This window comes from Dysidea avara, chromosome 9, assembly GCF_963678975.1.
Source record: "Dysidea avara chromosome 9, odDysAvar1.4, whole genome shotgun sequence".
NCBI lineage: Eukaryota > Metazoa > Porifera > Demospongiae > Dictyoceratida > Dysideidae > Dysidea > Dysidea avara.
Genome location: NC_089280.1, coordinates 32,544,692 through 32,569,215, shown reverse-complemented (window position 1 = coordinate 32,569,215; position 24,524 = coordinate 32,544,692). Strand labels below are relative to the sequence as shown.

Here is a 24,524-nt window from a genome sequence, read left to right as displayed (position 1 = left end):
ATTGTTCTACTGCCCATTGACATCTTGCATCATCAGTAAAAAGAATTGAGGATGAAGGTAAGTCCTTGATGCGTGCATTTTACACACTGCAGTGGGTGAAAAGGCACGTCTTGAGATGAAGCTGAAACATAACCAAACAATCATAACTTATAGTACAAAAATGAAACAAAAATATTCAGCCTAAAGCATGCTCAAAGAATTTTCATCTGATTTGTAAAAATGGCACCAGAGGTATGAATGAAGAATTGTAATCATGGACTGGACTTGCATACTGGACTGGACTCATGGAACAGAATCATAACAATAAACCAGATGTTATCTACCTCTTGAAAGATTTTTAAAAGTTCTATATATCAAAGACTAATTGATCCTTCATTACAAGCCTACAGCTACAAGTTTTGTGGAATTTTTTCTTTGTTTATAGGTTTGTACACTTATATGTAATATTATGGCAGTGGGCTTTCAAACCAGGATTATTTTGAGCATATGTATTATTATGGCAAAGGTCCTTATAAGGGCTTTAAAAGGGACAGTCTACTTAATAAAACACATTTTGCTGGTGTGCATACTCTGAGTGGGTGTAATAATTGTTGTGCTAGAGTGCAGCACAGTAACACTAAGGAAGTGTTATAGCACCAGTTTTAGCAGTAGAATTTGGATCAATACTATTAGGGTCATCCACAATCCCAATACAACCCTAAAAAATCAAGAATTAATAATAGTGGAGAGTATTAACTCTTGCTAAGATCTTATACATACATACACCCTCTGAGGCATAGGCAGGGCCAAGAGGGACTTTGCCCCCTCCCAACCCCAGCTCTTCTCTTGCCCCCCTTTTACCTACAGGACTATACTAAGATTAGAATGTGCATTCACATTGTATTCAGCAGTACAGAAAGCCAATGGACAAAATGGAAGACAACAGCAATAAATGTACTTTACAGTATAAACTGTACACTGTGAAGAAAGTGAGACAAAGAAGTTTGATTTTTGTGCAAAGATCGAGAGAGACACTACTCTAATAGAACAGCCAAAATTCAAATTTGCAGACTTTGCCCATAGCCATCTATACCCATAGCTGCATGTAGTGTAAGAAAACTTTGCAAATTATAACAATATACTTTATTGATATAGTACCCTTTACCATCAAAGAGGTTTTTCTCAGATAGGCTAATTATCTTTTTACAAAGCATACACACTTCGTTAGCTGATTGCTACCAAAAACGCTCCCAAATTTAAACCTAGGACATCTAATTTTAAAAACATTTTCTTAGAAGATATCCAACTAGAGACTTAGAAAGTGTATGCAAGTCATTCATTCATTCAGCTATACCAAACAAAGTTATGTAAAAAAATATAACTTGTGTACTAGAGTTCCACTTTTCCCCCTCTTAGTGGAGTAAACACTGTTTTACCTTAAAACTTCTTACCCCCCTCCCCTCAGCCCCTCTGACAGTGTCTCTTAGATCCGCCTATGCTCTGAGCGGTTCAGCTAGTCAAGTGTAAGGAAAATTTAAAAGTTTTAGGGATCACAGAAACAAATAGCAATGAAACAAGTACACCTGCAACTACGTATACTAGTTGACATTTAATCCCTACTTCAGTCAGATGATCTCCCTTGTTTCATTACTTCTTATTTCTATGATCCCCACTCAAAAGTAAAAGTTACTAATTAATATTAATTACTTGACTAACCTTTGACGTGTCCAGGGAGGTGCAGCACTGGTCGCTCTTCGCCACCGACCAACTGTTGTTGGTAGTGGTGGTTTTGGTATGTGTACCTGGTTCCGGTTGCTGGGTTTGATTTAAAGAATTTTCTGTCCTAAGATTTCTTTTTGGGATCAATTGCCTACCGGGTCTTATATTTTTATTTTCCAGATGTGCTGATACTTGGGCAGGGAAGGACTTTGGTGCCCAGAGGCATTCTATGCACCAAAGGCCTTCCTTTAAGCCATGATTGGGTCTAAATACTAAAACAACCATCCTAGAGACCAGGTACTATCACATTCCCTCTATCAGGAATGGAGATGCTGCGAATGCAGCTAGAGCTTTTAAAAAGCTCTGTTTTTTCAGAATGGCGAGACCAGCATTGGCACTGGGCGGCCGAATGCTGATCTGGATTCTGAGAAGTGTGGAAGAGGCAGCATTTGCTTAGAAGCAGTGTGCTACACTCTTCGCAACGAGGGGCTGACACTGACCAGCTGTGGCAGAGCTGCGTGCCAACTCCTGTTGGGGGAGGTGGCATTGACTCATGAGGGGGGGGGGCACATGCCAGGCACTCACTCCCTTGCTTGTATCGCATCTGTTGGGGGAGGTGACATTGACCCATGGAAGTCACATGCCAGGCACTCCCTGCCTGCAGTGAGCAAAGGAGTGCATCGTGTGTATCAGTAGCTGTAACAACAACAAAAAAAATACAGTATGCAATATTGGCTAATAACTGCAACAGCTTTGGCATGGCAGAGCTGTGGAAGTTCTGGTATTGGTCCGTGATACAGTCTCCTGCCAGGCACTCCCTTGCATTTGGCATCGCTGCTTGGTAATGGCCCATGATAGTCTCCAGGCTATACTACCACTTAGCATTGGCAGTATAATAGGTTCACCTGCAGGGAGCTAATGAGTACATCAATGCACAAGTATGATAGCATCATGTGATGACAATACAACAGAGGCGCAGTACTGGCTAGTTGTATCACCACCAGTGTGCCTGCTCGAAGGAGTGCTACCACTGAAGCTATTAATAGAGGGTGGAGTGCAATGTATATGTATATATATGTGTGTGCTACGTATACCCTGTATGTGGATCAACCACGTACATTTTTATTGGAATTTATTGTTGTAGGCATGATGTTGTGAAAACTGGTATTTGTGCATAAGAGGGATGGGATGGGAGGGTAACACTTGTCTAACAACTAACGCCATGTGCTACTGCGCATGTGCTAGGATTCTTATTAGTGCGTCGTTATTCTTATTAATGTCTCGTGTCTAAGAGTGAATGCTCGAGGCCGACATCAAGTTCAAAATTAACTTGGGGGGAGTGACCTTTCACCCAAGTATCTAGATTATGTGTTTTGGAGATACCGGCTGTTTGGGAACAGCACTTATGGCAGGTGTGCATGTCAACAAATTGTGTAGGTCAACCATTATAGCGTGAAGCCACTTTGCGGTAGTGTCAAGACAAGCACGGTAGCAACAAGAAGTGACTGTACAACACTATCAATATGACATATGCAGTACTATTAGACAGTCCTTAGTACATATAAATACACCAATTACATGCTGAGGTTGTCAAAAAGGAGTCAGTGATGACCAGCTGCGATGATCTTGGACATATTTGCTACCTCACTGGGAGGAGGTCTGATATACCTTTTAAATGCGTTGCTTTTCCAGCAGCCAAGAATTTGTATGTGAGAGTCTGGCAGTTTGGCTAGAGACGCAGACGTTGCTGCCCCAATCCGAAGGCTATGTGTGTTATAGCGGCGCTTATCGAGTTTGAGGCTGACCATCAGGGACTGGAGGCCTGCACGAAACATGGCTCCCGTCCAGCCATTTCCTTCTTCAGTGATGAAGAGTGGGCCTGGTTGTTCACTCCTTCTACCGAGGTATGAAATCATTGCTTTTATTGGACATACCAAGCTATCTGTGGCACCCATGTGCACCTTGGCACCCTGCCTGAATGGGTCTGTTTTGGATTCTTTGAGGGACAGTTGCAGGAGACAGGGTTTCTTCCTGTTGTCAACTGCAATATCCTTGAGAGATAGGTGTCGTGATGGATCATAGGAGCCTTCTGTGGGAATTGTAAACTCGCTGACTCTTAAGAACCCAAAAAAGGCCAGTCCATGATGTAGTAGCTTTTGGGCTTTGTTCAGTAGCTTGTTGAGGTGAGTACTCCTTGGTAGGTCTACAAATGGAATTTAAGTATGTATGTGTGGCCTTGTTTGCAAGTGTCTATTGGGATTTTGTAACAAGAATGGCAAATGAATTATCAGCTAAGTTAATCATACAGCAATTACAATGAACAGCATAAATTACATTGAACAACAAGTGTGTGATCAATTATGTTGTAGCATTGTTTTATGTGAGCTCATTAAGTATGTGATTTTTTTTTTTATTTCTTGCAGGTGGAGACCCTTTCAGTGTATTGATGGTTCGCTTGAAGTGACGAAGAAAGGAGGGAGAAGTCCAGTCTTGCCTCCGGGGTGACATGAGCTTCAACAGTGACATTGGGATTGATGCAGGGGAGCGGCAAGTGTGAGGATGCAGCTTTAAGAATTCTGTTGATCTGTTTCTGGATAACTGGTCTGCGGCAGTGTTCGACGTGCCTGGAATATGGCAAGCTGAGATCTTTATATCAAAATGAGCTGAGAAGAACCAGAGACAGCGTAAGAGGTGCATGACCATTATTTCCTTTGAGGATCCTTTGGTAATGGAGTCAACAACACTGCTGTTGTCACAGTGGAATTCCACTCTGCTGCCTGATAGTAGTGGTCCCCAAATAGCGCAGCCTAAAACAATTGGTGCTAACTCCTTCGCCATTATGTCGATTTGTGCCCAGTCTTTTGACCATGCTAGTTGCAGCCACTGAGATCCAAATACTGCTCCACAGCCCCAGGACCCTGATGCGTCTGAGGCAATTATATAGTCTGGAGTGGAGCCGTTGATAAAACTGAGCCCGTTCCAATGTGTGATGAAGAGGTGCCACCACCTAAGATCTGAGCGGAAGCCGCTTGTGAGACGCGTAAAGTGAGATAATTTTTTGAGGCGAGCTGCTAGTCTGTACATTCTGGACACAAAGGTCCTTCCTGGTGTTACCACCTTAGTGGCATGCTGCAGCAAGCCTACCAGGGATATGATACCCCTTTTTGTTGCTTTTCTACGAGATAGCCAAGCTGAAACTTGGTTCCGGATTCTTGAGAGTTTTTCATCAGGTAGGCGGGCCAGCATGAGTTGAGTATCCAGAGAGATTCCCAAAAAGGTTAGAGATTGGGAAGGGCCTTCAACCTTCTCTAGGGCAAGAGGTATTCCTAACAAGGAGCAAGTATCTTTAATCCTCTGAAGATTACTAGCACACGAAGGGGAATCCTGTGGGCCAATAGTAAGGAAATCATCCAGATAGTGCAGGACTGGTGTCACCATCTGTTGCTCCAGGACCCAAGACAGTAGGTCGGCCAGAACGTTGAACAACTTAGGGGCAGACCTAAGCCCGAAGGGTAGGCAAGTATCAACAAAGATCTGCTTCTTCCATCTCATAGACAGAAGGTGGCGATCGGCTGGGTGAACTGGAAGGAGGCGGAATGCACTTTTGATGTCAATTTTGGCTAGCAGTGCTCCACGGCCTGTGCACTTAATTTGGTCAATAGCTGAGTCCACTGTGATGTACTTCAGCGAACACAGTTCCTTAGGGATCCCTGCATTGATGCTGCCACTGGTCGGATGGGAGAGGTCAACAATCAGCCTCCACTTGTTTGGTTGGTGGTGCTTGGGGATGACCCCAAACCTGCTAACATGTGCTTGTGGGACCGAAGACTTTTGGAATGGGCCAGCAACACGACCAAGTGCAATCTCTTCGGTTAGGTAGTTCTCTACTGTGTCAGGGTGTTGAAGAGCACAACTCAGGTTTTGCTTGGCGGATTTCAATGGAGTTAATTGCTCTTTGAAGCCAATGCGAAAGCCCTCTGTGATACCGGAAATAAAAAAGTTGACCAATGGTCTGTTAGGGTGATCTACCAGCAATTTTTTCCAGTTGCTTGCATCTAGTGGTGTGTTGACTGCCCTGGCCGCAGGTGGTACTTTGACATCAGATAGCTGGTGGCTCAGGTGATTGGTCCAAGATGAGATCCAGTCACTGTAGTTACAACGCAAGTCCTTAGTGTGCACACCAATAATATGTTGTTCCGACACCACTGCGAGGGGATAAGGTGTCGATAATTAGACTGTCAGTGTTGTGCATACTTATCACCACACATAATATTGCATAATATTATATTGACTAAATAGTGTTATTGCACAACAAATCATATGGAAAGAAAAGAAACTACTATCAGTATTGGCCTAAAGTCAGTTAACAAAGAAAGGAAAAAACAACAAATCAATCAAGTCAAGATTGGCTGTGCTGCCTGTCCTTCTGCCTATATGGACACTGGGAGGCCTTGTGATTCTTGTCTTGGGCTCTGGGATTATGAACACATCGGTAGCAAATATGCTTGAAGCGGCAGGGCGACCGAGAGCATCTATTAGGATTTTCGTTCCAGTCCAGGCAAATTGGTTGGTATTGATATTGGCGTTGTGACCGTTGGAAAGGGTTTGAAGCATAGGGGGTGGAGCCTGCCTGCTGACGACTCTGAATAGCCCTTTCTGGGAAAGTCATATTCCAGAGTGTAACATCTATAACAGACCATAGAGCATTCCGAGAGGCGAATGCTCGAGGCCACCATCAAGTTCAACATTAACTTTGTTTAAAGGTATTTTAAACTACATTTTCCTTATACTTGTTTGCACCCCTTTTTGAAACATAATTTATAACTGATGAACCAGTACATACCACATCAATAGTACTATACACACTATAAAAATTAATTGCACAACTGAACATGCGTCCCAACTATCAACTATGGAGCCCAATCCATTTCAATCTCATCTAAGCTTAATTCAATTATAGTCCGCATTGCAAACAAGAGCAGTATCTATCCATTCACTATGGATGGTAGCCACAGCAAAATCAAAGCACACTACCACAAATCAACACCTACATAGCAGTGGAAGTCATGAATTAAAGTGTAAACAAAACTAAAAACATTTAGAGTGTTGCTCTGGAGGCACATTTGGGCTTGACTTTGCCTAACCGTGCTAATGTGAAAAATGAGACTGATTTCTGGGTGATATTTTGGACAGAAAAGTGCAAATCTTATACTTTTCACTACAACAGTACTGGATAGGTTACATGTTTCCTTACACTGAGGTGTGGCAGCGTGCTAATTACACTGGTATGTAAATGTAATTCTCACCATCCACTCTCACTCTAGTTCTATTAGACTCCACACTAATTCCCTCCTTGCTAGCCATACAATAATATCTTCCCTCATCAGGTGGAGTAGCTCTAGTAATAGTGAGTGTGTTACTGTTCTGTCCTCTTGATCTGGAGGGAAGGCTATCGTCATCACGATGCCATGAGTATGTCACATCATCAACAGATGTTGAACAAGTTAATGTGACATCTTGTAATGCTATAACAGTAGTACTTGATGGGTGAGTGGTGATTTCTGTAAATGTAGTTGACAATGAATTTAGAAATGGGATACTACTTACTCAAAACAGTAACATTAGCAACATTTGATCTTGTCCCACCAGCTTCATTGGACACTACACACCTGTACTGTTGTGACTCTTGTAAGTTCCTCACAACAAGTCTCCTGTTATTACTAATATTACTCCATTGTCCTCCATTAATATTCGTAGTCTGCCATTGATATTTAATTGATCCTCTACCAGTTCCCTTACAATTCAGAGTAACACTCATACTAACAGTTGTCAACTGACTGGTGGGGTGAGTTGTGATAGTGGGAGGACCTGTGGACACTTGTGTCATCATGTCTTACCTGTTAGGACAATACTCACCATACACATTCACAGTAGCACTATTAGACACAACTGATCCAGCCTCATTGCTCACTCTACACCTGTACGTGTACTGTCCAACTGCCATGTTACTATTAGTAGTGTATGATGGACTCTTAGCATTTCTTTTAATAGGTGTCCAACTACCACCAGATTTTCTCTCCCAGGAATACATCAGTGTACCACTTCCAGTAGCATTACATGTTAGAGTGGTAGTAGTCCCTTGTGGTATAGTGACATCTCTTGGATGTATAGTGGTTAATGGAGGACCTGTAAAATATTAAATTTATACATAACAAAGTAAGTCCCAATGATTTTTCTAGAAACTAAGGGCAAAACAAGGTTTTCCATTATTAAGGGGGAGGGGCATTGATCTGTAAGTGAAAGTATATCATGAGATTGAATTTGGAAGTAACTTTGACAAAGCCAAAGCTCTATAGTTCATTAATTTTGCTATCAAAATAAAGCATGCATTGCAGGGTACATAATATTGTAAGCATAATGATTTTAAATGATTTCAAAAACAACAACAGTTACAATGGTACTGTTATATGTAGGTGCATTTTGGCATCATGTATACTGATCATCAATATATGAAATGAAATGATGGAAGTACACAACATTTCTCCTTGGTTTTTCATCATATATCTATGATTTGCTCTAGCTAGTCATCTTGAAGACTTTCTGGTGATTTGATTGCAATTTTCATTAGATTTGAAAAATTGTCCTCTCCCAAGTGATTCCATAGCATAAACAGGTTTTTATTAGTTTCATCTGAGAGAAGAATCACTCTACAGATGCAGTTTCTACTGTAATAGTCATGCTGATTTTTGCTGAGGTACTTAGACCTGGACACATTATTTGCAGCATATCACTTGTTGCAAGTTCTTTCAACTGCTGGTTAAGGTCATCTTTTGGTTGCTTTGCCAAGTAGAGTCGAAATGTTTTCCACTTAGCTGAAAGGCCAGAGGAGATAGTAGCTGGCATAGTAAATGTTCACCAGCTATTGTTTTCACTGGTAATTCTCTGCCATAGTGATGCAAAAGTGTTTTGATTTTTTCATTTCCATACGTATCACTTGGTGATTTTGGATATATATTGGGATCAAAAATGCTGAAAGATGTCACAATATCTTGAGAGCAAACATGATTTTGTATATTTTCTTTTAACAGACAGTAAAATGGTCCATCTATTTCATTCTGGAACTTCATGATGTCTTCATAACTATAAGAAAGGTTTAATGAACTTTTCATTTGTACTGCAGGAAGCAGCACATCATCTAGAGTGTGTAGTGTGGCATCAACAAGACTTGAGATGACAGATAAATCCAGCTTTTCAGTTTGAAGGCATTTGCTTAACTTAGATACCTGTGGCAGAAGAATATCAAGAAGGTAAATGGCGAATAAAGTTGTTGATTTCATCAGGATTTTGTTGATACCAAATGCTTCAGTTTCATGGAAATTTTCATAAATATGTACAAGTACAGCTACTATTGCTATATAGCACTTTTTCACTATGCAAACATATTTCTCATGGGCTAGCCACTTGGTATCAGAGGGTTTAGCAATTTTTAACTCAGGAATTTCTAGCACTGCATGAACGTCTTTTAGCCTTACACATCTCTTGAGTGAGTAACGGAATAAAGTGGTAAGTGTAGTGTAGACATGTTTGATGCCACACATGTGAGCTGAAGTTTATGACAGTGACAGTGAACAAAAATGGAGTGTGTTGCATGGTATTTTAGCCGTGCTTGCATCCCAGTTTTCATTCTTGCAAATGTTGCTGCACCATCAAAACCCATTCCTACTAGTTATAACATTGTATATCATGCTTTTCAAGCCACTCAATCAGCACAGAATAAATGGACTCAGCATCTGTTTTCTTTAAAGGTAGTATTTCCATAAAATGTTCAACGCATAAAATGTTCAAAGGGTGCTCCATTTTCTATCCAGTGACAGTAAATAGATAGCTCTATGGGCTTCATGATAATTGTGACCCAGTCTGGGAAAATTGGGCTTATCGCCTATTTAAAAGTATCGAGAAACGCCAGTGTTAAGTATTTAGTGTGTTGTAGCTCGCCAATGGTTGAAGCTATGTGTACCAAATTTTCACAAGTTTTACACCAATTCTGTACCTTCCAGGGCATCCACTGTGCAAGTAGCCAACATCTAAGTTTCCCGCCACTTTAGATAGTTTTTAAACCTGGGTTGACTGTATCAGGCGAGCTGCAAAATGGGTGGGAGGTGCGGGGGGGCTTGGAAGGTGGGCAAGATGGTGTCCAAAAATTGAAAAGGAAGGCATAGGGATGAATTAGGCCAAGTTTTGGGCCATTGAGGTCTCAAAATTGGCTAAAATGAAAGGAAATTCACAGAAGAGGTACTTACTCAACACCACAGAGCTGTACAGCCACATACAGTCATCCCCAGGCTGACCAGAGCTCCATTAAGGCCCCACACCACACGTACTGATCGCCACTGGGCTTGGGAAAAGCAGCCAGCAAAACCAGACCACTCAAGTCTAGCTGATTTTGATTGTGGAATTAGATATTTTATTCATGTAGCTTTGTGTCCTGGGTGAAAAATCGAATCTGCTGACATGGGTGATAAGACCGGTTTTCTCAGGCTGGGTCACATATATAAAAGCTTCCATTACTGTAATTCAGCATCACTGGGCATTCAATCAGACTTGTGTTTTCAACCAGTGCTGCGAAAAGAGGCTGCTGCTATTTCAAAAGTCTTTCTATCATATAATAGGTAGAGTTCCATCTCGTTGGAACACTCTGAATCAAGCACTGCTTTAGGTCTTGTTGTTTACTATACAGAACATAGCTAGATTTGCATGAATGGTAAAAGTGACACACCAACCTTTTGGCTCTACCTATAGCCTCTGACATCTCTGGCAAGTCCATTGCCTTCTGGACACCCAAATGAATGGTGTGGGCAAAACAACCAATGTGCTCAACATCCAAATTCTCAAGTGAAAGACAATTATTTCTTGCATTATCAGTGACAGTAGCAGATAGCTTCCATACCAGTAGCTTCCATCATTCAAGTGCATCGTTCAAACCTGCTGCTAAGTTGGGAGCTGTGTGGTCACTCATTATTTCAGTAGTTTCCAGCAAGTGGCAGCTGATCTCTCAATCCTTGTTTATGTATTGCACAGTAAGACTAACATAGCTGCAGTTAGACCATCCATCAGTGGTTATTGTAACTGACTATATATCTGATAATAGTGCACTGCTAACCTTCGCCTTTTCACGCTCATACATAGTCGGAAAATAATTCCTAGTAAAAGTAGTCCTATTAGGTGAAGTTAACATGTAGTCGAATCCACTGTATTGATTAGGAGCATGTCCTTCATGATACAGTGGCAAATCAAAGCTTTCCATTTAGCAGAACTTCTTGGAATAGGGCTGGCAAGCACAGATGAATGTTCGATATTGCACTGACCAGGCACTCCATGTGTACCAGAACTTGTAGTTGCCTTTTATTTCTCCTGCACTTCTATCTTCTTTTTAACCTCTTCGAGCTCCACTTGTGGTGATACTGCAAATGAACCATCAAGTGTTCCCTTTGTAGGATAGAGGATTCCTACAAAGCATACAATACACTGACATTCTTTTCCACTTGTCCTTCTCCACAAATTGACTGTCTTTCGCTTTGAAGCTAAAGTGTTCCCACACAGGGCTTTCGCTTTCTCTAGCAGCAAATACGTATCATCACCATGCTCTCCTACAATTTCAACCTCTTCACCATCCTATAGGGTTTCATCAATATACCCATTGTCAGTCATTTGTCAGTGAACACGTGCGATAATACTAGCTCACATGAGCATTATTGTCTTTAATGTTTATGAATTATCGTTATTGCGATAATATTTTAACCACAATAATCAAACATTTTCGATTACTGTACAGGAGGCCTACCATGCACCGATTGCCTTAACAAAATCTGTGACAGCATCTGTTGAATTGTAGGATGCATCCCTTGCTGCCCTATGGATGAATTTATAGAGATCTTTTCCCCTACAGGAAACAAGATCAAAAGGCTTATTAAAATTTGTTGTGTGAGGAATATGTTGCTTGCACAGAAAGTGAATGCACCAAAGAAATAACTTAATTGGATTTCGATTCTTGCTCTTGTTAGAATCCCCCCACTGTTGTTATTTGTGGCCTTCGCAATACACTTTTTAATATGTGTTTAAACTACGAGCTACTTATTTCATTTCACATATTGTACTTTGCGTGGGAGGATCAAAGCGATGCCGCGTATCGCATTGTCCATACAGTACTAATCAGCTGCATAACTGTACTGTATGAGTCATACAGAACAGTTATGCACTTAATTGGGCAAATACAGTACACTTGGGCTAATACAGTACAGTTATGCGGAGAATTTATTTGTGGAATGTTATGTAAACAACACACTGTAAATTGCTAAAACCAGCCAAACTAATCCCACGAGTTCGTTCTACGGCTAGGAATAGATTGTATAAACACTTACCGATTGTCTGATCACAAAGCTTTTTAAACACGGCTCCACTAAGACAGCACGATTGATCGTGTGTGTGACATTGTAAATCGCTAAAACTAGCCAAACTAATCCTATTAGTTGGTTCTACGACTAGAAATAGATTAGTTAAACGTTTACTGATATCCTTACCACCGAAAATCGCAGCGGTTTGAGTACTAGAGAAAATTGTTCCAAGCCAGACGACCAGGAAGTACAATATAACACTTAAAGCACCGCCTTGCTTGTGTGTACGAAAAACACAGTACTTGGGGGGTGTCTCGAGGCAAATACAGCACTCGGCTTCGCCTCGTGCTGTATTAGCCTCTCAACACACCCCCTCGTACTGTATTTTCTGTACACACGCGCGGCGGTGCTTTAACTCTAACATAAATCACATTCTGCTGCAACAAGCATCATTCATGGCTGTTACATATTCCTAATGTGCATAATTTCACCATGCAAGTACCCTCCTTTCTGTTAAAGCATATAAAATTTATAGGTATTTGCCCATTGGATATACAGTGGAACCCCTCTTAATGGACACCCCTGAATGGCGGACAGCCTCTTTATAATGGCTGTTTAATCAAGTCTAAAATCCAACTTCCAATACTTATATGTATTAATACCCCCTGAATAGCGGACACCCCTCTATTCCGTAAACCGGACACCATACAATTCCCAGGATGTGCAAACACTAACCTTACTAATCACGTGCACGGATAAAATCTGGCTGTAAATTTACAAAGATCCATCGTCAGCTACAATAAAGTTTATTAATGTATTTCCTAAGTGTGTCTACATGTTTCTTTGGACCATACAGACGATATTTACAAGGAATTTCTAGTCCGTATCCTGCTCCTCTGTTAATTCGCTCTCCAGTAACTTCTACAATCCCTTTGTTTACGTTTCTGTTTAAAAAGCAAGATACTGTGGGAGCAATGTTGAAGGGGAGATGTCCTACCACACGACCTTCAAGCTTTACAGCGACTGCAAATTTATCCTCGGGGTTAGTGGGCTCCCGCTTGATAGGCAGAACTTCTCCCAGCTGAGGACTCCACAAGTCTTGATAAGCATGGCTCCTGACAAACGACTTGATTTCAAAGACCTCTAGTGGTTCATTTCCACAAACTACTTGGCTTGCCATAACATGCTTTATAACACGCTTGCCATGCTGAACTACTACAAAATGTGTTCACTCTAATTAGTGCCCTTGTTGGTTTAATTAATTAGGTTGCTGAGTTATATGACTGTGGAAAGACACAGATTTCCAGTGTCCTGACAGAAAAACAATCAATTCTTGAGCTGTATGAGGCAAATGTGGCTAGTGACAGTGTAAGTTCAAGGACAAGGACAAGAACTTGTGAGTATTCAGATATTAATGAAGCTCTACATGAGTGGTATTTACTTGTGTGCTCTAAGAATATCTATCCAGTTGGTTCACAATTGTGTGAAAAGGCCAACAAATAGCAGAATGTCTTCAGAAGCCAGAATTCAAGGCATCTAATGGCTGGCTTGATAGATGGAAGAAACAGTATAACATAAAACATGTAAAGATCAATGGAGAGTCAGGTGAAGTAAGTGAAGCAACTGTAGATTCCTGGAAGGAAAGGTTACCTGAATTGCTTCAAGGATATACAAGTGAAAATATTTGGAATCTTGCTGAAACTGCTTGCTTGTAGTGTGCCCTTCCTGACCACGGATTTGGCCAAAAGGGTACTCAGTGTAAAGGTGGAAAAAAAGCAAAACACAGAATAACAGTGGCCTTAATTGCTAATGCAGCAGGTGGTAAGGAAGCTGCTGTGGTTATTTGGAAATCAGCAAGGCAAGGTGCTTCAAGTCAGTTGATACAGCCACTCTTCCTATACAATATTTTAAGTCAACCAAAGGCGTGGATGACAGGAGAAATACTCCAATTTGTGTTGTGCAAGTTGAATTGACGATTGAGTGCCAAATCTCAGAAAATTGTTCTGTTCATGGATAATGTAGGATGTCATCCAAAGGATATCAAAGATAGCTTTAGCAACATCAAAATTATATTCTTACCTGCAAACACAACATCGATGTTACAACCATTGGACTTGGGAATTATCAAAAACTTTAAGGTGCATTATCGCACTTGTCTGCTGCAATTTGTTATTTCTAAAATTGAAACTTGCACAACTGCATCAGAGGTCACAAAGAGTATTAATATTTTACACACAATTAGATGGGTGGCCCAAGCTTGGGAAGCAGTCAAACCTGAAACAATCAAGAAGTGCTTTAGGAAGGAAGGTGTCTTAGATGAAAGCTTTGCAGTACCCAGTCGTCCATGTAAGGAAAGTGATCCATTTGAAGATGACGATGAGGTAGACACTTCTGAGATGCACAACCTCATAGATCAGTTAGGACCTGCAGAAGATAATTGTTCAGTTAGTGAATACATCAGTGGGGATGACAATTTACCTGTTTGTTTTGAGGTTGACAGTGAACAGTGGGAAGAGCAGTTTTTCTCATCCATTGACCTAACACATTCACCACCCTCTTGCATTGAGTCTGAAGATGAACCTGAAATTGAGCCTCTGTCTCCCAAGTTAAGGAACCTTGGTGAAGCTGTAAGAATTCTAGAAGATGTGCAGGAGTTTCTAGACAGCAAAGGTTATATCTCTGAAGCCACTGCCATAGCTTCTGTGATTGATACAGTGGGTACCTTACGATTCAAAGTCAGCCATCAGAGTACTCTTGACCAGTTCTTATCCAAATCTTAGCTACCGATTATCCAATTAGAGACTAACTTGTATATTACCATAATATTTAATCATCTCTATACATGTGTGTTATATTGCAGTGTATGCTTTTTTCAACAAAACTGTTTTTTGCATTAAAATTTGATTGTTTTAAAATTGAAAAACCCCTAAAATAAGGACACCTCCATATATAAAGGACACAAGCCATTTCCCCAATGGTGTCCATCTTAGAGAGGTTCTACTGTATGAATTGTTTCCCTTCATGTGTGCACAATACCAACTAATATGGTATAGTGTTGCTACAACAGGGTGCTAGGGAGCTGAGGAAGTCTGGGGAGAATTTAGGGTGGATGAAGTGCTAATTATCTGTGCATAGCCAAACCAAATCAATTATGCTAAATTTAACCTGTATGATTATTCATTGGTTGCTGCTATCACGTTGTGTTGCTATGCATATATGGTGCGTTGCTGCAATCTTGTACTAATTGGAAGACATATTTGCTTCATGGTCAACTGTAAATCCAGTTATGTATTGTGCCATATCACAATACTTGTCTGCGTGGCTTGTGCAAAAGTTATTACGCTCTACTCCAACAATTTCCTCAGTTGCCCTTTCCCCAAAGTACTTATGTATAGATATCTGTATGAATGTTATTTGTGTTTTGTGCTGTTATGTATATTTATGGCAATGGTGCAATGTTATGTGGTAGATATTTGCATGAGTGTTTGTTTGTTTGGTGTTGTTGCGTACACTTTATGGCTTTGTGGAAAATGTTATTGTGGTTAGAACTAGGAAAAAGTAGGCAATAGAGCTAGGTGCGGTGGAAGGGTGGTGTGTATAGCTAGGAAAACATTATATAGTTATATCTATTTTGTATGCACACGTACTAAATACACGATAAGTGGTGATTGCACCCCGGGGCTGTGCACTGCTCGAATATGCCGAGTGCACATCGCCCCGGGGTGTTGCCACACCAATCAGCATGTTAAATATAATTTATTGCAACGCAATAAATTGAAGTTAACATGCCTTGGTGTGGGCGTAGAATGGATACAGTGTAAACCCATGTACCATACCATAGTAAATGAAGCCAGCATCCTTAGTGATAAACTAATTTTTCAGGTAAAGTAATTAAATTCAGCAACACAGAATCCATGAGATGACTGTAAGGTCCATTAGAGCAACATTGTACATTAGCAAAGTAGCCCAGTGCTAGCACCACAAACTGAAATAAATGCATTTGTTTCAGGTAAAACCTGAACCAATCTTATAGGATACATGAGACGTAATGAAAGGTTTGAGATCACAAGATCATGTCATAGTGCATGGCGTGTTTGCGGACAGAAAACTTTCTTCCCTCCCTCCCACCTGAAATCATGCATTAAGTATATGTGCCAGTGCATATATTGTTGTATGCTCTGTGTATGGTTGTCCACATATAAATATTGAACCGTTATATGTATAACTTACTTAGTTTCTGACTTCAACACACCTTACAAAATGCACCTTGATAGTTTTCATCATACTCTAGCTATGGAAAATCCTTTTTCCATTTCTTGCTGTGTTTTTGTGAAGCAGAAGCAGTCGGCCTGATGCATTGTCTCTTAGGAGAACTAGAGTGCTCACCTACACCAGTAGAATTATCCTCACTCTCACTGTCATCACTGGTGACAGGACTACTTGGTACTGATGAACAAGACTTTGAAGTTTTCAAAACAAGCATGTACACTTATTTTATTTAGGCTTTAATTAATTAATTAACCCCTTCAACGCTAAATTTCTGGGAGACACCAATCAGAGTGTTTTAAGCTACCATATCTCACAAACGATACAAAATAATCCCATTAATTATAATATCAATCACCATTAACCAGCAAATTCATTTGTGGTATTGTGGTTTGTTTAACGGTAACCCCTACGCACTGGCATATCCGTTTATCCCTGTTCCTGATTCAATATAAGCGCATTAGCTGCTATAACACCACAGAGTTCATAAAAATTAACACAAGGAGTGTTAATGAAGCAAATGCGCCATATGGTGTCTATAGTGGTGAATGGGTTAATTCAAACTATAATATTACAGGCTTTTATAGTGGAAAGCCTGATCACAGTCATGTTCAGCATGCAGTAAGAACTAATTATCTGACAGTATTTTGCATAACAGACCTTTTTAAAAGTCATTGGTTATTAGGCTTGCATCATAAGAGCCAATCAAGATACCATGAAAATATGAATATATTTACTTGCAATAAGTAAGACTGCTTTACCTAGTTCTAGGTCATGTAATGAATACTGTTATAGAACTCAGTTTGGTGCTATATAGCCATATAAAAATGTTTGATAGTAATATTTTTTAGCAAGAGGTGAGACAGTGTTTTTAGGAGGGGCAAAATCAACCTCAGGAGGGGCAGAATCAATTCGGGGGGGGGGGGTTACCCTTATAAAAACCCTGCAAACAATCATACGATAAATAAAACAAATTATATCACATTCATTGGTGGATCCAGCATGGGGCATTTGGGGCAAATGGCCCCCCTCCTTTAGGAAGAGCTATATAATCTTTTAAGACTGCCAGTAGGCCAAAATCAGTTTACTAACTAATTCCAAGTAGTGACATATTGAATACTTAAAAGCAGACATATCACCTCCTATTACTGCAGATTCACCTGAAACCAAACTCAAACTATCAATGTGCACCTAAGCACCTCTAAAAATAATTATCAATTGGCAGATGTTCAAGCCATTAATAGCTTTTCAGACTTTACAACCGTACAACCTTCTACAATGACCTAAAGGGTACAATTAAACAGTGAAACAATCACTGAGAAGTGAGATTTCGCTGCTCTGTGTATGCACCACCTGTAACTATAGTTATACACTAGCTGCTCAGAGTCAGTGGGTCCCCTTTTTAATGGCGTGGATCTGAACTTGTTTGTGCCTCTCTCCTTGCCAGCTTCTGGATCCACCCCTGACATTTACAACTTAACAGGATAGGTGTGTGTGTGTCACAGGAAACAAGGAATTCAAAATCAAACTCTCAAACAACCAAGTTCTTAGAAAGCTAGTATCGCTAACGTATAATATAGCTAAGCTGAAAATAGGTGCTTACCAGATACAGTTGGACAGGTTGGATAGTAACCAAATAATGGATGAAATAATGTTACTGGCAAAACTAGTCTGTGTATTAATATTTATATTGTCCACCACAGGTGTTCCTCTAAAACTGTTTTGGGAACACTTTATTATGTAGTTTTCAACCTCAACAACAAACAAATAACAGGCTAGCTTTCTGGTTTGGTGGGTTAATAGCTGGGATCAAAGTTGCATAAGTGCATGTCATAATAGCCTATATAGTAACTGAATAATTGTTAATCTGTATAGTCTATAGTTTGTGGTGCTCGATTCAAGCAGTCAGCTATTTCCTCAGCTCATAGAGGTCCAATTAGAAAAGTTCCCACCCACCCTCTCTGCTAGCCTGTTTTCTTACAATGTTGCTGGCAACCAGGGTGGGCATAAATTGCTGAACTTAATTCAGTCCAAAGATGTTTGTGTTATCACTAATGTGACTCACCATTAAAATTAACATTCCATGGCTTAATGTTTAAACTGTGGTTATTTTGCTGCAACTAAACGTGGTTATGTTTGCTGCGACTAAACGTGGCTATGTTTGTTGTGACTAAATGCGGTTATGTGTTGCAATTAAATGTTTGCAATGTTTATTGTGACCAAATGTGACTGGCTGAGCAAATATCAGTCATTTTTGCACATTCCTCAAATTCCATTTGATTGCTTTTCTATTATCTATAGTAACAAAGGGGTGGACAGCCAAAGTTTCAGCCTTTTGTGATGAATAGTCTTGGAGATATGGTAGACAGTTGGAACAGGAACAAATTTGATTTGTACAGCAATGATACAGAATACCGTATAATTGGTAATTTTCGAAAGGTTTTTATTTTCGGATATTTCGAAAAGCCTTTCTTCTGCAAAAATAAATTACAAAGGTCCATCCTTTCTTTGAAAAAAATTCCCACAATCACTAATACAATGCTAAGGTGTGTTCAGGTGATTCATTTCTTATAGCGTGGATATGTTGTTCAAGGCCGGTGAATGTTGCTTTATCTCAAGCTGGGTGGCTAAGAATCTGCCAGATCCAGAAGGACCATTATCAGATGTATTACCATCATCTACTATTAAGGCTACTAATGCTGCTGTGCTGGCCACTTCAAGACAACTCGAGCAAGCACCCAAATCTAGTAAGCTTAAGAGAGGGCCGTAAGTAACGCTTACTGGAGTACAACAAGCACAGGTATATAGCAAGATATGCTTTTTCGCATGGAAATTAAGCAGCAATTCATTGCTACAATGAAGAATACTCCACTTAAATTAAAGACAGTTCTGTTAGCACTTGGAAATCTAAATACTGCAGGATTCTCATTCTTGCAATAAAAAAGGACCTTTTCTTGCAAGAATCCTGCATAGTCCTGCAAGATTCTTGCAAGATCTTGCAAAATTTTCTTACATTAATTTTCTGGCATATCTTTTCTTGCAAGATTTTACAAATCTATTCTTGCAAGAAAGTTTAATGCAATTCGGTTTCTTGCATGTCTTGCAAGACCATCATTAGCTTTACGCATGCATCCTATAGCTGGCCACTTATAATTCGATAATCAATGAATATGAAAACATTTATTAGAAGCTGAACATAATCTTGTAAATGGACATGACTCTTGCTCCAAGCTGTTGTATTTAACTCTTGATTGTTGTACAGAACTTGATCCCAGCTATCGTAGAAAACAACACATTTAAGGAATGTTCCACCACTATATAGTTTGTTACCTATGTTTATCCATTGAAAATATGTCACATACAGTTGTCGTCAATGCTATTTCGGTTTTGAATTCCCCACTGCATGCTGATTAGGTAACCTGTAATATGTAGTTGCAATCATATATAAAACAGTATTAGTCACTACCTGGAGCACATCATTTCGTTGTTGAGGTCAACTGATTGGATGATTGCTTGCATTATCTTGTTTACAACCTTATGTACAGTGTTAATGCTCTCAACTTTATGGGTATTCTCAGTGACGTTGAGGCATCCATACTAATAAACATTTAAATGCTCACTTATGTCAACTACACATTATCTCCTTACAGGATAAGCAGAGCAAGAGCGAACTTGGAAGTGGCAAGATGTAGCTAACCGCCTACTATGATGTGTATTGTATTGTAGCTATCTTTCTGTATGAAAAAATATTATTGTTCTATAGTGACTTGGTAACCTACAGTATAATAATTATAGATACTAGTCACACCGGAATATGCCAATGATACAAACTAGCTTACCAGATAATTTAAGCAAGACATCACTGACTTTACTGCCTAGACGGCTCTGCATAGTGATGGAACTTCGGAGACGCATGTTCTCACACGTCGATAAATTCCCAGTTTCTTCGCCTTCACGCTAGAAAACTACGGTTGCAGTGTTGTAGGGTACCATCATGTAGTTTGCACCATAGCGGGCTGAAAGACCGGCCACTACTCGTAGCCGTCACAACCAGCTCACACTAATACTGCACTTTTCCTCTCAGTCTTTAAACTTCCTTTGCCATGTCACAATAAGGTGCCATACTACAAGTAACGGCGACTTCCGCTAGAGCCGCTTTATGATGTAAATAGTCACGATGTCACAGCTCGAAAATAACTCCCACCGGAAGAAACCGGCCAGCAATCATTCAAAATATGAGTAAAAACTTAAAAGTCACCTTTTAGATCAAGAATTTCACTGATAAAATAATGCTTTCTTCACTACTCCACTCGACACCGTTGCTAAAGAAGTCGTTTCTATGGTAATATTCTTTACTCTAAATAACACGCTTATTATAGAATATTGTATTTAATAATTTGAAATGTATTTCGGTATTTTTCTGCAACAGCTTATCCTTCTGGTGACTCTGTGACTTCTGTCAGGCTCTTGGCATGGTGTTATCAGTCTTGTAGCTATAAACACTGAAAAAAAGAAAAAAAACATGAATGACAACTACCTGTACTGAAGCTACCTGTAAAATGTATTGCTATAACATGCTGTTACTTGGATATCTTTGTACTCTCCATGAACTACTGGCTCCAGGGGTAGCTATAGTCCAGAACTTTCCTCAATTCGGCAGATAGCTAGTCATCATAGTATGTAAATCATTTTCCCCAAAGCCTATTAATTCTTTCAAGTGTATAATTAAATTCAAGTAAGAAGGTTTGCAAGAATCTGTATATCCTTGCAAGATTTTTATGTTCTCGCAAGAATAGAGTAATTCTTGCACTGGATATTCCTGCAGTCATATTTCCTTGCAAGATTTTAACTACTCTTGCAAGAATTTGACGAGAAATTCTTGCAACCATAAATTCTTGCAAGAACTTGCAGGATCTTGCAGGTTCTTGCAAGATGGTTTCTACTGGGGAGTACTGCCTTGGCCCAATTACATGACAAATGATTGATCCAGAATGAAGAAGGAATATGTAGCAAATGTAAGAGATCTTTCTCGGCACGTGGCCTACTATACTGGTGCCGTCCATAACAGCCACTGCATAATGATCTTCTCTGATATGAGGATCAGGAAAGCAGGGTAGTTTTGATCCAATTTCAGTTGCCCAAATATCCTTGTATACATGATACCCACATACTGTGAAGGTGATAGCAAACGCCATTTTTGATCATTTGAACACATGAAGATTTCTTGAAATCCAAGTAGAAATTTATAATTATCAAAATTTGAAACCTTTGAAATAAAATTTTTTGAAAATTGATTTTGGGTTCTGCTGCGGATATTTCTGTTTTGAAAATAACTGGCTATACGGTATAAATTATAGGCATTCACATAATTGATAACTCGCAATTGAAACAAGCAATGAGGATGGAGTTAAGTTCAGTCTCTTCACTATTAACTGGCAAATTGATGAAGGTATAGTGTTTTCTCTCCATGTGGACAAAGAAGGAAATGAAATGACAATGGTAAACGTTATTCTAATGCACCGTAAATAAGTGTCCATAACACACACGTTGTATACTGTACAAATATGAATCAAAGATTTTTTCTTCCCATGAATAGGCATCTCTGATAGTATATAGGTTTTTAAATGATTTTAATGATGTAATATTGGGTGTAGGTACTGTTGGGCTTTCATAATGTCGGTGTAAGTTACAAGGGTAGCAAAAATATACTGTGCCAAGCTGTGTGATTTTGTACAACTAGGACAGAGATAACACATATTGCCATTCAAACCATTGTGTTACACCGAAGTTGTCCTACCTCCCCCAAAAGAGTTGTATATACACATGTATGTCGATCAAAGTGAAGTGATGTTCCTTTGTAGTTATTGTGTGCAGTAACATGAATAGGGCTAGGTGCTGTGGAAGGGTGGCTTGTGTAGGGCATGCTGATATGTGCCATAAAGTGCTATGCGTGTTGTAGGTAGCATGTTAACCAAGTATGATGCATTTCTTTTATCTTGGTAGTTTTGTTGTAGATCTTTTTGTTATTGAAAGCAAAGTTGACCATAGGGTAGTTTGGGGCTAGTACAAACATACGTACCTGTATTTTTCTTTGCTGCAAGCAATTTTAACACAACGTGCATTAAAATTAATGATAATTTCAAGTCATCACTTTTACATAAGACTTTTAAGCATTTTTGTCTGTTGCATCATGATTTGCATTCATGTTTTAAGCTCAAGGCTTTCACTCTGATACCCTTGTACCAATTGTGACTGGATTTTGGAAAAACGATCCAAATCGCACATTAGAAGTTTCGAGATAAACGGTTTTAAAGAACTGAAGCCAGCATAACTCTCCAAGGATAGCAAGCACGCGTATGAAATTTACACAAAAGATGCATCAATCTGTTACCTTTCAAGCCACTTCCAGTACTTGTAGCTGCTTGTACAGTTTCCCGCCAAATAAGATAGAAAATCAGAGCAGTTGGACGAGCGAAGTAGTATCATGAGTGCTCACAAAGGGGTGGAGGCTGGGGGGTGGCGGGGAGGGCAAAAGATAGGCCTCAAAATGGAGGCAGACCACGATTGGAGTCCAGACACGAGATTACAGGGCTGTGCTGACTCCTTAGTGGCTGATATGTAGCAAAATCTACAGAGAACACGTCTGGCCAACATTATAAGGTTGTCCACCAGTAAACCACTGATTCTTGCCAAGCCAGGTCCTTCACAAGGCCTGAAACCGCCATTTGGGCACTCCACACCACCCAGAAAAGACATCTACTAAAACCAGCCTCGTGTAGTTTGAGTAGTGCTGAGGGTCAAAACTTGTAGTACGATAGTGTAGCTATCCACTGGTGGTGTTAGTTTGATTTTGCCTGATGTGCGATTTGGTTCGGTTCTGTAAAATCTGGTCACAATTTTCAATTTACTCTGTTAGTGGTTTACCTTGTAGGCATGTAAAGAGTGATTAGATCAGAGTGATCAGAGTGATAAGGGAGGTGGTCATCCTCAGCAGGTCATTAGTTTATATTATTAAGCAGAACACCCCATTGCGTGAAACTATACATATAAATGTACACATTGCATAATTCCGCATAAACTTATCAAAAAGCATTTCAAATTTTATGAAGGCACTAGTGCTGTCACGATTTATCAATCTGATCAAAATAGACGAGCAGTAAAAAAGGGCGTGGCCTCCAAAATAGCCAAAGGTGAAAAAAGATGTCTGACACCAAATTCACCTGAGTTGTCACTATTAAAAATTTTTGCCATTAACCTACCATCACAGCCAATTTATTGGCCGCCACCTTGGTTTTCACATCTTTTTTCACCCTGACTTTTTTGGAAGCCACACCCTTTTTTCACAACTTGTCTGTGTTTGATTAGATATCACTTCTTTTTGCAATTTCATACCTAAAGCCAGCCTATGGCCAGCTTTAGGTATTTCTTTTAACTTGTCTTTTTCTTTTCTATAGGAATGACGATTATTAAGCAGAAAATTATTTTAATTGTTTAATTGTTTAGCTACACATGCACGTTTAACAATATTATTTACAATTGTGTTGATTAATCATTAACTCAATGCGAATACACTACAGGGAAATGTGTATGTAGCTGAAATTTTTACAGGGAGGATCATAATATAGCTGTTCTCTTAGACTACATGGTGAACAATTTGTATGTAGTTAAACTCACTACAGAGTGACTTTTAATGTAACTAAACTCTACAGAAAGAAAGAATTGCAAGATAACTGAACTTTATACAGGGTAGTTTTCTTGTAGGTAAACCCTCTACAGGGCGACATGTTTCTAGCTGAACTCTCTACATGGTGACTTGGTTCTATCTGATCTCTCTATAGGGTGAATTGCTTCTAACTGATCCTTCTACAGTATGATATGTTTCAAGCTGACCTTTCTACAGGTTTGAAATGTAGCTGATTTTTCTACATGGTGACTTGTTTTTAGCTGAGCTCTCTACAGGGTGACTTGTTTCTAACTCTTTCTACAGGGTGACTTGTTTGTAGCTGAACATTGTACAGGGTGATTTGTTTCTAGCTGATCTCTCTTTATGGTGACTTGCTTAATAGCTGCATGAACTTTCTATACATAGTGACTTGTTTCTAGCTGATCTCTCTACAGGGTGGCTTGTTTCTACTGAAGTCTCTATGGGCTGACTTGAAATGTAGATGA

General features: G+C 39.7%; 1 protein-coding gene and 1 long non-coding RNA gene across 9 annotated transcripts in view; both read right to left on the bottom strand.

Annotated features, from left to right (window-relative positions):
• LOC136267074 (receptor-type tyrosine-protein phosphatase S-like) overlaps positions 1-24,524 on the bottom strand; it is a 336,067-nt gene that overhangs the window by 122,784 nt on the left and 188,759 nt on the right. For all 8 annotated transcript variants that reach the window (XM_066062127.1, XM_066062124.1, XM_066062129.1 and 5 more), the window contains 3 exons: positions 7,615-7,884; positions 7,306-7,566; positions 7,005-7,259 (listed from right to left, as the gene is read on the bottom strand). In XM_066062127.1, coding sequence (XP_065918199.1) covers positions 7,005-7,259; positions 7,306-7,566; positions 7,615-7,884 — 786 coding nt within the window. The remainder of the gene's footprint in view (positions 1-7,004; positions 7,260-7,305; positions 7,567-7,614; positions 7,885-24,524) is intronic.
• Positions 19,446-20,578, bottom strand: LOC136267091 (uncharacterized). Its single transcript, XR_010706508.1, has 5 exons — positions 20,195-20,578; positions 20,004-20,130; positions 19,822-19,952; positions 19,686-19,774; positions 19,446-19,630 (listed from the first exon to the last, which is right to left on the bottom strand). It is a non-coding gene; the product is annotated as an uncharacterized lncRNA (long non-coding RNA).